General features: G+C 51.0%; 1 protein-coding gene across 1 annotated transcript; it reads right to left on the bottom strand.

Moving 5' to 3' along the window:
- Positions 1 to 5,340: 5,340 nt before the first annotated feature.
- Positions 5,341 to 16,324, bottom strand: Nckipsd (NCK interacting protein with SH3 domain). The gene is made up of 13 exons (XM_008853231.2): positions 16,058 to 16,324; positions 13,243 to 13,352; positions 12,826 to 13,030; positions 12,618 to 12,708; positions 11,883 to 12,370; positions 10,559 to 10,729; positions 10,349 to 10,435; positions 10,132 to 10,270; positions 9,946 to 10,026; positions 9,672 to 9,800; positions 9,481 to 9,573; positions 9,165 to 9,337; positions 5,341 to 6,248 (listed from the first exon to the last, which is right to left on the bottom strand). Exons 1-13 carry the CDS (start codon positions 16,226 to 16,228, stop codon positions 6,045 to 6,047), a joined length of 2,142 nt encoding a protein of 713 aa, XP_008851453.1. The 5' UTR covers positions 16,229 to 16,324; the 3' UTR covers positions 5,341 to 6,044.
- Between the last annotated feature and the right edge of the window lie 1,045 nt (positions 16,325 to 17,369).

Genomic DNA, 17,369 nt, shown 5'->3' with positions numbered 1-17,369 from the left:
CAGGGAGACCCTGTCTCAAAAAGAAAAGAAAAAAAACTCCACAAGTCAATAGAGAGATATATGGAAAAGAGATTTGAATATGCATTACAAAATAAAAATGTATAAACAGCCAGTAGCCTAATAAGGCGCTCAGCCTCTTTAGTGATCAGAGAAACACAAATGAAAAAAAAAACCATTATACCAATTAAAATGACACTAGAAAGTTGGTTTTGTATGTATGTGTGCGTGCTGCATATTGAACTGAGGCCCTTGTACATGTTACAAAAGTACTTTACCACTGAAATCTATCCTCAGCTACACCAAGTTTGAGGAAAAAGAGGAAGAGCTGGGACTCACAGACACGGTTAGAGTTTATAATATTGGTAGAATGTATTTTGAGAAAATATTTGTATCTTGCCAGTGATCTTATAATTCTAGTGTTGGGAATATATTGCCCTCCCCAAATAAAGTATGTGAACAAGAAGACATGTGCATACAATGCCCGAAGAGGCCACAAGAGAGAATCAGATCTCTTGGAACTGAAGTTATGGATGGTTGTTAGCGGCCATGTGGGTTCTGAGCACTGAACCTGGACCCTCTGCAAGGGCAGCCAGAGCTCTTAACTGCTGAGCCATCTCTCCATCCCCAGTAGTGTAATAGACAAAATCTAGGACTAGGGATTGAGTTCAGAGGCAGAGTGCTTGCCTGGTATGAATGAAGCCCTGAGTTTAAAACCTAGCATAAATAGGGGCTGGAGAGATGGTTAAGAGTACCAGCTGCTCTTGCAGAGGACCTGGGTTCAGTTCTCAGCACCCACATGGCAGCTAACACCATCCTTTACTTCAGTTCCAGGAAGATCCATCTTCTGACCTCCGCAGGCACTGCACAACATGGGTGCACATATATATATGTAGGCGATAAGCTCATACACATACATTTTTTAAAAAACCCTGTATCATGGGGCTGGAGAGATGGCTCAGTGGTTAAGAACACTAGCTGTTCTTGCAGAAGACCCAAGTTCAAATCTCAGAACCCATATGGCAGCTAACAACTTTCTGTAACTCCAGTCCCAGGGGATCTGACAGCCTCTTCTGACCTCCACAGGCATTGCACAACATGGGTGTGCTTACCTACATGCAGGCAATGCATGCATACACATAAAATAAAAAATAAAAAATTTTAAAAGCCCTATGGCATAAATAAATAATAGGCCAGGTGTGGTGATGCAGGTCTGTAATCCCAGCACTGGGGAAGCAGAGACAAGCAAATCTCTGAATTTGAGGGTAGCCTGGTCTATACAATAAGTTCTAGGCCAGCCAGGGTACATAATGAGACCCTGTCAATAAAAGGAGGGGGCACTGGGGAGCTAAGTTAAAGCTTTTGCCATACAATCATGAGGACCAGAGCACTGATCCCCAGCACTTGCACAAATGTTCCATAGGCATGGCAGCCTGCTTGTAATTCCAGTGCTTAAAAGGCAAAGACAGGATCCTGGGAGCAAGCTGGCTAGCCAGACTAGCAGTACTGGTGAGCTCTGGGCTTGATTGAGAGACTTTTGCTTCAAGGAATAAGGTGGAGAGCAATAAAGGAAGACTCCAGACATCATCCTTAGATCTCCACCCACACACATATATATGTGCCTACACAAATGCAAGCATGTATACACATCATACACAGACACACATACAAGAAGAAAGGGCAGAGGGAGGAGAAAGATGGAGGAGGAGGAAGAGGAGGAGGGGGAGAAGGAGGAAGAGGGGGAGGCTACTCCTCATTGGAGTTTCAATCACTGTCTTTTGAGGACCAAACTGAATTCTCCACCCCTCACATACTGTGCATGTATAGCTTGTAGTCCAGTGCATGTCCCCCATGCTCCAGACCTTTAGGAACTGACTCTAGATGCCATTTCTGATCTGAAGCTCAGGCCCCCCAAACCCTATACCCCCATGTTTTTCTTTTCAACCTTGTCCTAGTTCTTCCCTTTCTCGGAGTGGCTACGTACCCTCTGTCCTCCATTGTTCTTTCTCCTGCCTAGTCACACCTGGCCCATATCTACCAACTTTCCAGGCAGCCAGAAAGGTGTGGTCTCAAAGATGTCCCTTCTTGAGTGGACTCCTCTGGCTCATCACAATCTACTTTTGTGGCTGTAATTTCATGCTTTAAGACCACTGACAGGGGGCTAGAGAGATGGCTCAGTAGTTAAGAGACCACTGACAGGGTGTTTGCTAAAGGGGTCCTGGAGTCCTGCCTCCCTCAGAAAGTGTTTGCTAATTTGGCCCAGTATTTATATAATTTTGTCAGATGGGACTTCTGCATCCTCTACAAATATGTGCAAGGTCCCTTGGACAATCCTGCAAAAGCAGGTGTGGGCTTCATGGGGCCAGCCCCAGAAAAGAGCCCCTGCTCTTCCCATGGAGGTCGGTGTGCACATCATGGAAGAGAATGCAGCAAATTACAGAAGTTGAGTGCTGTTCTTGCCTTACCTCTCTTCAGAGGGACCCCGTGCTTTTCACCAAATTTATCTCCCGAGAATACTGGTTTCCTGCTTTCAGCACCCCAATGAGAAAGGAGTTGTGACTGGAAATCAGTGTCATTGACTCTGCATGTGAAAAGAGATTAAAAACAGCGAGCAGGCTGTGTCTTCACCTCTTGAGCCTGTGTGCTCACTCAGTACTCTGATGGACGGTTAGCCATCACGAGAGAGCTGGGAATCGAGCTTGGGTTCTCTGTAAGAGCATCCAGTGCTCTTAACTGCTGAGACCTCTCTCCAGCCTCAATAAATTTTTTATGTGTATGTTGTGTGTCTCAGTGTGGGTTTGTACATGTGAGTATAGTGCCCCCAGAGGCCACAAGAGGCATCAGATCCCCTGGAGCTGGAGTTACAGGTGGTTGTGGGCCACCTGATCTGGATGCTGAAACTGAACTCTGCAAGAGCAGTAGGTGCTCTTAACTGCTGAACCATCTCTCCAGTCCCCTCCACTTAAAGTTTTTTTTTTAATTTTTCACAACTGAAACCCCCAATTCTGTAATGTAATCCAGATTCTGTTTACGAGTTATATAAATATAAAAACTAAATTGCAAAAAAAATTTATTTTTATTATTTTTCTTTTTTTTTTTTTTTTTCTTTTTTTGAAGCAGGGTCTCCCTGTAGCCCCAGCTGTCCTGGAACTCACTATGTAAACCAGGCTAGCCTTGAACTCAGAGATCTGCCTGCCTCTGCCTCCCAAGTACTGGAACTACAGGCGTGCACCACCACGCCTAGTTATATTTTACTCTTTTTTTTTTATGCATGTGAGTGTATTGCCTGCATGTAGGTAAGTGCACCTGTGTCGTGCAATGCCCTGGAGGACAGAAGAGGCCATCGGATCCCCTGGAACTGGTGTTATGGACAGTTGTTAGCTGCCATGTGAGTGCTGGGATTTGAACCAGGGTCTTCTGCAAGAATAACCAGTGTTCTTAACTGCTGAGCCATCTCTCCAGTCCCCCCCCCCTTTTGGGTCTTTTTGAGACAGGGTCTCCCTGTAGCCCCAGCTGTCCTGGAACTCACTATGTAGACCAGGCTGGCCTTGAACTCACAGAGATCCACCTACCTCTGCCTCCCAAGTGTTGGGATTAAAGGCGTGCACCACCACGCCCGGCCCCAGCCCTTATTTTTACTATTTTATGTATTGCTTGCATGCAAGTGCACTCATGTTGTGCAATGCCAGAAGTCAGAAGAGGGTGTTGAATGCCCTGGAGCTGGAGTTATGGACAGTTGTTAGCCACCATGTAGATGCTGGGATTTGAACCTGAGTCCTCTGCAAGAGCAGTAGAGCAGTCAGTACTCTTAACCACTGAGCCATCTCTCTAGCCCCCGACTGTTTTTATTTTGTATGTGCATATACATGGGGACATGCCACAGCACACATGTGGAGGTCAAAGGACAACTTGCAGGAGTCCATTTTCTCTTTCCACTATGTGTCCCCCTGGGATTGAATTCAGCCTTGGCAAGAACCTTTACTTGCTGAGCCATCCTGCTGGCCCTCCACCTTATTTTTGAGACAGGGTCTATCACTGAACCTGAAGCTTCAGGGCTCCTCCTGTTTCTGCCTCCCCAGCCCTAGATTACCAGTGCAGGCCACTACACCTGTTTTTCTACATGGGTGCTGGTAATCCAAACTCAGGCCCTCAAGCTTGGGCAGAAAGCACTCTACTGAATCATCTCTCCAGACCCTGTTGTATATATTCTTGCTGGGAGACTAACAGGCTCCTGTGTTTAGCATGTTTCCCAATATGAAAGGAGTGCCAGTGATTCTGGATATGTAGACCTGTTTGTGAAACAATGGCCTCAGTTAAGAAATGCTTGAAGAACTGCACTTTGCCACTATGTTGATTTAAGAAGAGAATGAAGTTTTTGTCAATCTCTGGCCTTTCAAACAGGAGTGCTCACTACAAATCTCTGCTAAGGAGGGAATTGTGCTGGAACACAAAAGGGCTGAACAAGGCCCATATATTCAAGGAGAGCAGAACAGAGCTGGGGGGGGGAGGGGCCTACTCTACTTGAGACTAGCTATGCAGGGGCTGGAGACAGCACAAGAATGAGGCAGAGGGAGAGGGGGAGAGGGAGAGAGAGAGGGAGGGCAGGAGGGATGTAGGGAGAGAGAGAAAGAGAGAGGGAGGGAGACAGGGAGAGGAGGAAGAGAGGAAGAGAGAAAGGGAGGGAGAGACAGAAACTACGAATAGCTATAACTATGCAGGACAGGAATGTATCAACAGGAAAGAGCTGGATAACTTTGTTTTTCGGTCTTTTTGAGACAAGGTCTCCCTGTAGCCCCAGTTGGCCTAGAACTTACTGTGTAGACCAGGCTGGCCTTGAACTCACAGAGATCCGCCTGCCTCTGCCTCCCAAGTGCTGGGATTAAAGGCGTGCACCACCACATCTGGCAAGGTGGATAACGTTTTTTAATTATTTTATGTATATAAGTGTATTGCCTGTATGTATGTGGACCTGTGTTGTACAATGTCAGGTGTCAGATCTCCTAGAACTGGAGTTACAGACAGTTGTTAGCTGCCATGTGGATGCTAGGAATCAAATCTGGGTCCTTTGTAAGAGCCAGTACTCTTAACTGCTGAGCCATCTCCCCAGCCTGGTGGTAACTTCTATAGCAAAAAAAGGAATGAAACCCAGAGGTACAGTCATCTCCAAGCAGACTCAAGGGGCACTTGGTTGTGGCTTGGCCTTAAAAGGGGAAGCTCAGGAGAGAGACGGAACAGGGCCCATAGGCCTGCAGAGGTCAGTACAAGCTACAGTAGTGTAGTCCTGAGGCACCATCAGGCCCACTCATCCCTGACAGCCCCTGAGGATTACACAGGGAAGCCCAATTCCAGATGCCTGTAATTTATTTCCAAAGGTGAGCTGTAACACATAGGAAAATACAAATGGCTTTTCAGTCTTTTTTTTTTTTTTTCTTCAGAGAAAATAGATTCTGTCATTGGCTTTCTCAGCAACATCAACCTGTTCTATGAAGCTCCAGGATGGATGGCCTTTGTCTCTTAAGATCCTGCTTTCAAGGCAGCAGCCTGGCCAAGGCCTCTGGAGATGAAAGCAGGGGTGTGGGGAAGAGCGATCCCTATGGGGGCTGGGGGTTGCATATGGGCAACTCGGACTGCAAAGCTAAGGCAAAGAACAGAGTTGGTGGGAAGTGACTCCCCTCACTCCAAGGACATGGCTTGCTGAGGCTTAGGACTCAGACCAGGCAGTGGGTGGGGGCAGCTGTGGCCCAGCCTGCAGTAGCAGCAGGACTCTGGGTGTGCACATGGGTATGGGGGGTGGCATGCTGAAGAGGCAGCCTACCAGCAAATAGAGGGTCTTCAGCTTGCACATTTCCTCTGCCCCAGAGTTCCCAGATAATGGTCCCCAATCCTATACTTGGCCCCTTACATTAACTCTACTTCAAGCAGGGGCCCAGCTCAGGTCCCTTCTTAATCCCTTATGCCCTCACAATGTCAGTGCAAAACATTCTTAGGGCAAAGCCCGAGTCCCCTGCACCCTGACCAGGGCTACAGGGAAGGGAGAAAGAAAGGTGTTAGCTGGGGACCTCTCCCAGCTCCGGGAATTCCTTGTACATCTCTTGCACAATCATGCGGTCCATCTGGCACTGAAGTGAGGCCTCTTCCTCGGTTAGGATGCGCCGCAGTGTAGCCTGCAGGTCTGACAGCCGATGGCGGTGCTGCAGGTAGGGTGTGGAGCGGACCACAGCATGCATCAGGGAGAGGTACTCCATGCGTAGCTGTGGGAAAAGTAGGTTGGCTCAGTGATCTCCAGAGAAGTATTGCAACTGCTCCCAGAGAGGCACTGGTCACTGCTGCCCATGGGCCCTAGACTATGAACTTGCCTTAACTGGTTCACACTTCTTGAACATCAGAGCTGCAGCTTCAGACTTAGAGTATACCTAACACAGCATTGGCCCTCAACAGCTGTTGAATAAGTGAATGAGTCATCCCAGGCACAGAGTCCCAGAATGTGGCTGCCCAGGAAAGCACTGCCAGGGTCCTTGGGGCTGGATCCCCTGGGTACTATGACTGTCAGTGATAAGCTCTCTGCTCCCACAGACTCTTGCCCTGGAAAGATTTTAATCACAGCCACAGCTTGAAGCAGTGATCAACTCTCATACCTCCTATGCAGATCTGTCCTGTGAGCTCCAGACAAGAATATCCAATTGCCTGCTAGTCCTCCATACTTCTCAGACCTCAAATCCACACAGCTATCACCAAACTCATGACCGTCCCATCCTCTCCATGTTGAAAGCTTTTTCAGGTTTTGTTTTTGTTTTTATTTATTTTTATTTTTTATTTATTTTTTGGTCTTTTGGAGACAGGGTCTCCCTGTAGCCCCAGCTGTCCTGGAACTCACTATGTAGACCAGGCTGGCCTTGAACTCACTGAGATCCGCCTGCCTCTGCCTCCCAAGTGCTGGGATTAAAGGCGTGTGCCACCATGCCCAGCTTGTTTTTGTTTTTAATTTTAGGAAAGAACACTGCTTTGATCTAAAAGCTCGGGCCTGAAATGCACATGTCCTTTGATTCCTATACATCCTATAACCAGCTGTCTCCAAGTCTTAGCCATCCTACCTCCACAACTGTTCTGATTCCCTCCCCGGCCCCAACCTTAAGTACTTTCTTTCTTTTTTTTTTTTCAAATATTTTATTTATTATTTTTATGTGTATACGTGTATTGCCTGCATGTAGGTAAGTACACCCGTGTCGTGTCATGCAATGCCCGCAGAAGACAGAAGAGGCTGTTGGATCCCCTGGAACTGGAGTTACGGACAGTTAGCTGGCACGTGGGTGCTGGGATTCGAACCTGGGTCTTCTGCAAGAACAACCAGTATTCTTAACTGCTGAGACATCGCTCCAGCCCCTCAACCTTAAGCACTTTCAAACTCCCCAGACCCAACCCAAACTCCCAGCCTTAAGCACTTTCAACAGTCCCCTGACTTGATATCCAAACTCTTCTCTTGTCCTGAGACCCCCGACCCCAATCCACTGCCTGACGCTAGCACTTTTTCTGTTTGCTCCCCTTGATGCCCCTCCTTTCTTTTTACTTTTGATAAGAGGAATAGATACCTAAACCTCCTGTAGGGAGTACCCTCTTGCTAACTCCCAGTATCAGGAGCCAGACCCAGGCGACAAGTACTGAGCCATGTGCAGGCCTGAATCTCACCACCACAAATCTTATATGGATTCTCAGTACTGGGGACCCCCATTGGTTTTCTCTGCTGTGTCTGTTCTCTTTACACTACCACTGTCCATTTTTTCTCTTTCAAACCTAAGCTGCCTAACCTCAGGTGGCCTGGTACTTTTTGAGGAAAACCCCAGGAGTCTCGCAGAACCCCCTGTATTCTGCTCTCAGCATCTACGTCGCCTGTCCTCAGAGGAAGCAACAGTAGACCCAACCACTGTCTGTCTGCCTCACCTGCCTCACCTCTTGCAGTAACCCATTTCCCCAACACATGGCTTATTTTTCTAGGCTTACTGGAGCATTCCCCCTGGCTCAGACACAAGCCAGCACTCCCACCTTTGAAACACCCTCCCTGATCCCACACTAATTCCTTCCAGCACCTGCCCCCATTCTTCTGCTCCCCTGCACAGAAAATCTGTTATTTTCATTGACTGCTTCCAAGTCCCATCTCATTTCCACTCCCCCAGTAACTTAAAATGTTCTCAAACTTTCCATTCAAACTCACTTCCCTGCACTCCACTGACATGCTGGCCAGTCACCATAGACTTCCATATGGCAAATGCAATGGCTAATCCTCAGTCCCCATCTTAGGCTCGTGGCAGCATGGAGAAGGCTCATCTCCCTCCTCCAAACACTGGGAGTGCTTGCTTCCCGGTTTTGCTCCAGGTTTCTCCTTACTTGACCCTGATATGTCCCAGCTATTACCCAAACTTCCTGCTGATCCTGCCCTTCAATCTGTTAGATGACCACACTGTCACCAACTTCTCAGCACACCTCTGCACAGACAACTCCAACATCTTTCTTTCGGTAGAGTCTCAACTTGCTGCTCACTGCCGCCCTGCTGTCTTTGGCACCTGAATGTCTTGCAGGTATCCCTCACTTTTTTTTTTTTTTCAGTGCTGGGGATTGAACCCAGGGCCTCACACATACAAGGCAAGCACTTTACCAACCAGGCTATTTCCCTAGTCCCTCTCAATCTTAACCCATTCAAAATACAACTCTATTTTTCCCTAAGATATTCCCACAGGTCTCCCCATCTGTCAACAACACTTCATCCACAGTTGCCCCAAAACAATCCCGCAGCAAGCTCTGCTGGATCCACTCCCAACACACCCTTTTTACTACCAAAACAGCCCCTCCCCACCCACTCACATCACTCTGCCTTCATACAGGAAGACAGTGTTTCATTTACTTCCTCTTCTGAGAAACAATCTCAAGCTGCAGCCTAGAAGGCTCTGCCTAGCTCTATTCCTCTTTCCTCGTTTTCATCCCTCCTTCCACCCCAGCTTTCTTCAGACATCCCGCTCCAGACTGCTACACAGCCAGCTGCTTTGGATACACACCTGAGTAGCTTTCCACACTTACCTGGCTTTGGCAGCAGCCCTGCCCCCTCAATCTCCACTCACTGCCATGTTCCCCCCATTTTGGTTGTTCCTATTCATTCCCACTGTAGCAACCTCCAGCACCTTGTCTCCAGGTGACAGATCTGCAATCTGCCGCACAGTGATGTCAATGAGTGCCATCATGTCTGTGTGGTAGAAGATGGCAGCTGTGGCTGGGCTGCTGAACACATCCTGCAGGAACTTGAGGACAGAGTGTGGAGGCTGTGGCTCATGTTTGAAGATACGAACAGGGTCATCTAGAAGGCAAAGGTTCACAAGGGTCAAGGAGGTCCTTGTTGGGGTCCCAGAGTCATCCCAAGGAGTTAGAGGAATCAAAGCAGGGAGGTTATGGAATCATCCGGCATCACAACAGTACCCACACAGATTTCTGGGCCCTCACCCCCTCTGTTCAGAAGCAACAGAAGCTTCTCAGAGAAGATCTTGACATTGGTGTGTTTGCTCAGGGCGGCCATGATGACATTCTGGTCAGGCGCTGAGGAAAGATGTGGGCAGAGACAAGTCAAGAGCATAGGTGTAGAGCTGGCAGAGCCCCGCTCTGGTCTGCCACCTCCCAGTTGAGCCCCACCCCACCTGTCAGGTGCAGGTTGAGAGCAAGAAGCACATTCACGCAGAGGTCCGGCAGTTGCTCTGTGGTGTCCAAGGGAAGCCCGTCCTCAACGATGCTTAGCAGGAACTGGGCAAAGGGTGTACCCAGATGCTCTGAAAGAAGGGCATAAAGGAGTCAGCAGACTTGTCTCTTCTTCCCCTTGGCTTTCTGTGAACCTTGGGGTCATCTTCTTCTTGCCAGACCATGGGTTCTACCTCTGAGACCTGTGGTCAGCTGGTCAGTAATCTGCATTCTTACCATAGTGTGCGTAGGGCACCACCTCTCCCATGGAGAAGACCATGGCCAGGATGAGAGCAGAGTAACAAAGCTTCTGGTGGTCTAGGGGGGCAAGGCAGGCAGTCAGCACTCCCCAAAATGTCAGGAATCTCCAGCAGATGGTGAGAACCCTCTCCTAGTGGCAGGGAACTCCTACCCCCAACTCACCCTGTGTGTCAGTCTGCATGTCCCGTGCCAACTCCACAGGCAGCACAGATGACACAAGTGTGGAGATGATGGCTGCGTCTAGGCTGCACATGGCACCGAAGCCCTTGAGGAGCAGCAGCCGCAGCGATGCTCGGTGTTCCTGGAAGGGGAACCTGCATTCTCAGTGCCCGACCTCTACCCATGTTCCTCTGCGCCCCCTCCCGTGTCTTGCACATACCATTTGGTAATAGGCCACCAAAGCCAGGACAGACTTGAACTCATTCTTCTTGCACATTTTTTTGCAAACTTCAGGGTCTGCATCAGTCTGTAAGGAGGAGGAAGAGTGAGAGTTACCCAGTGGCCACATGAGAGAGAGCTGAGCATGTGTGGGCAGAGTGGGGGTTATTGCTCCAATGCTGGAAGACCCATGGAGACCCCTACCCCATACCAGAATATGCAGCAGCTCCTCCAGATAGCAGCGGATGACAGCCTCGTCCTCATACAGGGCCCAGCTGCGCTGCTGGGCATCATCCTTCCTTCGAGCCAGGTCTGCAAAGATCACCTCAAGTCTCTGCTGGTCATGGCAAACCTGCCCTGAGGGCAGGGCTGTGCTCAGGTCCTGTGGGTAGAAAGCAAAGCATGGCTCAGTAAGCTCCCTACATATCAGCAACTCCAGGAAGTCCCCAAGGCCTGTGTCACTTGGCCCACATCCTCAGAGCTAAAAGTCTTAAACAGACCACATTTGAGGTCAACTCAAATCTAGACCTTCTACACAGGATTCTGCTCAAGACATGTCTATGGGGGTTTCCAACAACTTGCCTCTCAACCTAGTCCTGGATGAGCACCTCCATAGGAGAGCGTGGACTGTCACTACCAAAACATGACTCAGCGTGCTTATCCCCACCATTCCATACAATGTGGCACACCAAGTCTGTCATTACCTGTCATACCTCTCCCATTCTCTCAAACTCTGTTTGACCAGGCACTGGTTGCTGTGCCCGGCATAGGCATACACACCACTGGCTTACTGCCATCTACCCACTCCAACCAGAACCACAGGAAGAGCCCTAAGGCTGAGACCTTTGGCCCACCCAGTCCCCAACCTACAGTCTGGACTCACTGCCCCATTCCTGTTCCGGACCAGTGTCCTAACCTTAGCAAGAGACCACAGCCATCTTGCAATACCCACACCTCACTCCCTCTCATTCAAGTTGGTACCTAAGCCCCCATCCTAGCTCCTCAACCACTCTTCCCTCCACTGCAAGGCTGGCAAGGTACTGTTCTCACCTGTGTCCTGTTCCTGTATCTATTTCTTCCCTGTACCTAGAACCCCAAAGATGGCAGGACCACTTTGCAGATAGTGGGGAAACCCCTTCAAGCGGCAGAAAGCTCCCCTTAATCCCACCTCATCCTGGTCTCTTATCACTTGCCTCAGGTTGCAGCATCCTCCCACAGCACCTGTTCCCTCCCCACCTGCTCCCTCACTGTGTCCCAGCCATGATAGCCTTCTTCCAGTTCCTCTTTCCTGCGAGCCATGCTCGTCTTGCCTCTTGACACTGAGCCTCTGCCTGGAATGCTCTTCCTTCTTTTTTTCTTCATGGGTCATCTTACATGACCTCAACACCCAGCACAACAAAAGTCCACAGCCAAAGTTCAACGAATACCTGTCACATACAGCCTGAACAAACACGTGAGGGTGGGAGTGGGACAGGGCAGGGCTAGCAGGCTGGCTGAGGGTGGGAAGGCTCCTTGGCCATGCTGCCCGCCCTCACCTTGCCCTCTACCAGCGAGAGGAGGACCTGCTCCATCACAGGTGAGCTGGCTGGTACAGAGGCCTGGATGTGACCCACAATGATGCCGATGGCCACACGACATAATTCATGGCTTAGGCCGGTGTTTCTCCGCACAAGCTCCATCAGCTCTGCCCCAATGGTCCTTGGCACAACTGTCTCAGCAGCTGCTTTCCCCTCTGTGGTCTCCAGGCTCAGAGCATCCAGAGTAAGGTCCTCAGGGGTTGAGTTTGTATCAGGTACCACCTCCTCTGCAGGGGGCTCTGGGGATGGAGCCTTGGAGGCAGAGGGTTGGGCTTGGGACACAGTAGTGTGAGCACCCCGGCGAGGCACAGGTGGGGGTGTGGGTGAGCAGCTGGGGCCCAGCTCAGAGGGGCTGGAGCCAGTATAGAGTGTGTCCATGGAGGTACTGCTGACTGAGGAGCCACTGGACACAGAACTACCCCCAGAGGGCATTGTGGTGCAGCCACCTGTGAGTAGAGAGTAGATGCTGTGCTGTGGCACATCCCTGAGGGTCCCCATGTCTTCTGGCCTAGAGCCCCTAGTATAGGACCCAATTCTTCTGCTAGGCCCTGTCTCCTAACCAAGGCTGGTGCCCCCAACTGACCAAACAGTATTCTCCCTAGACCTAGAGCACCCATTTGCCTAACACAGGCAGAGCAATTATTCTAAGCACAGGGTGTACCCACCCCAATTCTCCCAACCTGGCCTTCTTACCACTCCCTGAGATCACCAGGGCCTCACGATCTCGGTGTTTCACTGGTGGGGGTGGAGTGGCAGGTGCTGCTCGGCGGGGCTGCGGTGGGATCTGAGAGGACAGAGGTGGGATCTTGGGGGACAGGTTGCTACCTGCTTTGGTGACCCAAGAGGACCCCTTGAGTCTTAGTCCCACATACCTCCTTCTATAAGATGCCCTCATTCCTACCTGGTAGAGGCTTCCATCTCCCCCCAGATGCTCAGAACTAGGAAGGCTATGCTGCCGTTCAAAGCCAGTTCGACACACTCCATTGGGCTGTCTACAGGCAGCAGCATCCAAATGGTGGTCACTGGTGGATGGGGTTATAACTGCAACACTGGAGGCTGAGGGGCCTCTGCGAGACAGGGTCTCTTTCCGGTGATGAATCAGTTTCCTGATAGAGAGACAGGCAGATCATGGGAAGAGGGTCCTCTCTACTCCCAAAGTCCTCTCTTGGTTCCCATGGGTTGCTAGGACCTCACATCACAGGTCCATCATATCTCCATCTTCCACATGCTCCATTCCACTCTGAGGTATCTCATCCTACCCCTACATATCTGTTCCTATTGTAAGGAGAAGGGTCAGCCTCACCTCCCTGATACTCACTGGAGGACTCCACGCTGTTCCAGGCTGTATTTACCACCATCCCGCATGGCTGTGTTGTGCACAGCCTCAATGGCCCGGTCAATGGCTTGAAGGACATCCTGCTCCACACCCTAAGGGAGGGTGAGCAATTAAGACCTGGGATTAAGAGTGATCAGCCCAGACCCAGCATGGGCTGAAACCAGGTGAGGAAACCAGCTGAAGCCTAGAATTCTGGACAAGCAGACAGCCAAACTGATTATGGTACAAAGTTCTCAAAGTATGTCAGTCAGGAAACAGGGACACAACATAGATTTCATATTTATATTTAGGGACTCCTTCAGGATGTTATCCCACAGAGACTCTTGGCCAAAATGTCTCTGAATATTAGGGGTCTAGAGCAAAACCATGGGGATCCTAGCTTGGGACCAGGTATGTACATCTAGTCTATCTTTGGGCTTGGCTTAGAGCCCAGGATGAGATCCCAAGTGGGAAGGCTCCAGTGTCTAGAATTCTTCATCAGGCACTCTGGATGTTGCCAATCTTTCACAAAACCAAGGTCACACCTCAGAACAGTCTTGTCACCATAGGGCCCTTTACAGGCACTGGGAGATAAGAATGGGCCAAAAGGACTTCCCCTTTCAATCCCTGTTGCTGTCCTCATCCTCCCAAGCTGTCTCACTACCTTTTCAGTTTCTGGGAAGCAGCTGTATATGTGGTAAAGGAAGGGCAGGCCGGTTTCCAGCTCCTGGTCCTTGGTCTATGTTGTCATTCCCAGCAACCCAGGGATCTACTCTATACCCTACTCCACCACACCCTACCCCATCTAGTAAGATGTGGGTTACAGCTGTGGAACTGGACACCATACATGGCTCACTAGGCTACATAGGAGCCCCAGTGCAGAGATGAACTCACTCTTGGGTGGCATTTTCTTGTTTTGGTTGGTTAGTTGGCTGGTTGAGATTGGGGCGGGGGGGTCTCACTGCAGCCCAACCTGTTCTGGAACTCACTATGTACCCCAGGTTGGCCTGGAACTCATTGCAATTCTCTTTTCCCAGTCTCTTGAATGGTGGGATTATAGGCATTAGCCATCATGCCTGGCTCTAGAGTGAGTCTGAGAAGTTTCCCTGATGGAGACAAATGGGTGCAGGGGTCAGCAAAGCCCTTCAGGTATCATGAGGCATGCCAGGAGGGCAGGGAGACAAGAGACAGACATGAGGGCAACAAGAGAAAAGCCTGTGTACACAGAGAATAAGTCAGATGTGTAGAGAGAAGGCCCCAGAGGCCGGCAAGGAGAGACAAAGCAGAAGACTGAGCAACAGAGTCTGAGGAAGTCGGGCAAACACCCAGGTGGAGTAAAAATGAGACCAAGATGTGCAGTCAGGGAAACTGAGACCAGGAGTATGCAGAAAGAAAGAGTAACAGAGAAGACGGGAGCCTCTCTTCCCTCCCCAAATTCCTGGCTGGTCCTAGAATGGAGTATAGCCTCCTCCACAGGCCCTGAGGAAGAGGCAGGACTTCCCCTAGAGGCCTCCAACAAGACCCCAGGGTTAAAGAGGCTAGGTGCAACACATTCCGGATCCAACTGACCTGGGTGTCTCTAGCCTAAGCACCTCTAGATAGGATCTGGCTGAGAGGGTCTGTGATGAAGCTGCTAGGTCCAAGGGCCCCTGTGCTCTGGTAAGAGCGGATGGCGTTTCCAAATTTATCACATTATTTCTGTCTTTAACTGGGCTGGAACAGGATGTTTCCTAAAGGTTAGGGAGAGGACAGGGCAAGAGTGTCTGGCACAGGCCAGGCAGCTCTGGGCTTTCCTTCCTCCTATAAGAATAGATTAACTGGAGACACTGCACCCCAACCCCTGCAGGACTACTCGAGGAAAGAGGAACTGGGACCGCGGCCTCCACTGGAAAGAAACCTGGCCAGCTTCAGAACAGAGGAAGTCACAGAGGGGGGCTCACTGCCTCACAATGGGGACAACCCCCATTCTAGGCCGGGGACAATGAGGGATAGAGCTCCCCAGATTTCAGAGGAAGGAAATCTGAGGAGGAGGACTTGAGGCTTGGGGGAAGTGGGGAAAAGGGGAAGGCAGTATCAGGGAGGGTCAGCAGGGGCCAGAGTCTTGGGTTTCAAGAGAGCTGGGGGAATAGTTTCTGGGAACAGCTTTACAGGTGGGAGAATACAGGATAGTGGGGTACTGATAACACAGGGCTTGGAGGTCACCTAGGGGATGGGAGTGTCTATGGCTCTGAGGACCAAGTGTGTGTGTGGGGGGGGTGAGAACCTGGAGGATGGTTGGGGAAACAGGTGGTGCATAAGGTTGGCACAATCTCAACCGAGGACGTGGGAGTCTTCATGGTAAAGGTGGTGGCTCCAAATGCTGGGGAGTAGGGTGGGAAGGAGAGGCAAGACTGTGGATTCCCAGGGACTCAGGGAAAGGGAATAATAAGGGTTTGGGGTCTCAGGGACTCGGCTAAACGACTAGAGTCTGGGTCTAGCTCTAGAATTCTATTCAGATGGAGGTTCTGATTTCTGGGATGCTGGAGGCGCAGGGGAGGGGACTGGCGTCTGAGTATCAGTCCCAAAGTGCAGCTTTTCGTAGGTCTGAGGCTGAATGTCAAGGGCCTAGTCTTTCGGGGGAGGGGGGAATTATTGACCCCTAAGGTCTCAATCCTTACAGGTCTTAGGACTTAGGGCCAGGGTCTCAAACTCCTTGCCTGTTAGAAGCCCCGGCCTCTAGTCGCGAAGAAATCTGGCCGTTTCCTGGATCGGCTCTGTGGGCTTGTGAAGGGGTTCGGTCGCGGGGGCCTGGGTGGCCGTGCCGGGAAGGGACACTCACCTGCAGGCGATGCAGGTAGGCAGGCGGCACGTAGCCGGTCTCGCCACTGCGCGCCCGCGCCGCTAACCACCAGTGCGCGCTACTGCGCTCCAGCACCAAGAAGGTCTCACCCGCAGCGAACGCCATGGCGTTGGGCTCCGCGGAGCGGAACGCATACAGCGCGCGGTACATGGGGCCGGGGCCGGGGCCGGGGCCGGGCCGGGCCGCGTCGGGGAAGGGTAGTCGGCGGAGGCTGTGGTGCCTGGACACCAGGCCCAGAGCACAGCACAGCGTTCACCCCACCCCGTGATATGCCACGCATGCGCGCGCGCGCGCGCCCGCTTGCCTGCCGGAGCCCAGCCCCGAGGAGCTGGTAGGCTCCAGCATCGGGGCGCTGCGCCCCCTGGCGGCCCCGCGAGGCTCGGCCGTTGGGTGGAACTGGTCTCTAAGAGCAGCCGGGTGACCTGAGTCCTAGCGCTCAAAGCCCCGGCCTCAGTTTCCCTCACCAGGCCTCCCTCTTCCGTTTTCCGCTCAAGTCCGAGAGCGGTCTCTCCCACGGTCGTCGGAAGAAAGCTCGCAGCCGGTGCATCCCTGCAGCCCCGGGGAAGCGGGGCTGAACCTCATGGGAAAAACCGGACATGGAGAGTGCTTTCCTGGTGGAATCCTGGCCTTACATTTTAAGTCCCTCAACGGGGCGGGAGCTGAGTGTCTAGGACTCACAGTACCTCACCAACAAGTCCTTGCTGTGTCACTGTGGTGGTGGACAAGTGTGGGGCCTGAGGGACATAACAAAACCAGGTCCGACTGTCCAAAACCCTCCACCGCACAATCCCTTCAGCCACTGGCTTCCTCTCTTACCTTGAGTCTTTACATATTCTTTGCTGCCCTCTGGAACACTCCTCTCATCAAGCTTACACCTCTATCCACCAATATTCTTTATTTTTGTTTAGTTTTTAGAATTTATGTGTATAGGTGTTTTGCCTGCATGTAAGTGCATCACATGCATGCAATGCCCTCAGAGGCCAGAAGAGAAGTTATATTCTATTCATTGGAACTGGTGTTAAGGATGGTTGTTAGCCACCACGTAGGCGCTAGGAATCAAACACAGGTCCTCTGCAAGAGCAGGAATTTCACATAACCTCTTAGCCATCTCTCCAGCCCCTTGTGTGTTTTTTTGTGGACACAGGGCCTCACTATGTACAGCCCTGGCTGGCCTCAAAGAGCCCCCTACCTCTCCCTCCAGACTTCTGGGAATCTCTCCTTTTACTGTTTGTTGTCATATAGGATTCAAAAGCCTATGACCCTGAGGTCAATTCTGGATCTCTCTTCTCTA

This window comes from Nannospalax galili, unplaced genomic scaffold, assembly GCF_000622305.1.
Source record: "Nannospalax galili isolate Female #2095 unplaced genomic scaffold, S.galili_v1.0 scaffold786, whole genome shotgun sequence".
In the NCBI taxonomy this organism is placed as follows: domain Eukaryota; kingdom Metazoa; phylum Chordata; class Mammalia; order Rodentia; family Spalacidae; genus Nannospalax; species Nannospalax galili.
The sequence above is the reverse complement of the archived record's forward strand: the minus strand, read 5'-3'. Positions and strand labels throughout refer to the sequence as shown.

Excerpts from the sequence above, each read along its gene's own strand:
- Nckipsd (XM_008853231.2), bottom strand. The coding sequence starts at position 16,228 with ATGTACCGCGCGCTGTATGCGTTCCGCTCCGCGGAGCCCAACGCCATG. Across the intron at positions 12,709-12,825 it reads GAGATGGAAGCCTCTACCAG|ATCCCACCGCAGCCCCGCCG; the intron begins GTAGGAATGAGG and ends CTGTCCTCTCAG. Across the intron at positions 10,271-10,348 it reads TGGTGGCCTATTACCAAATG|GAACACCGAGCATCGCTGCG; the intron begins GTATGTGCAAGA and ends TTCCCCTTCCAG.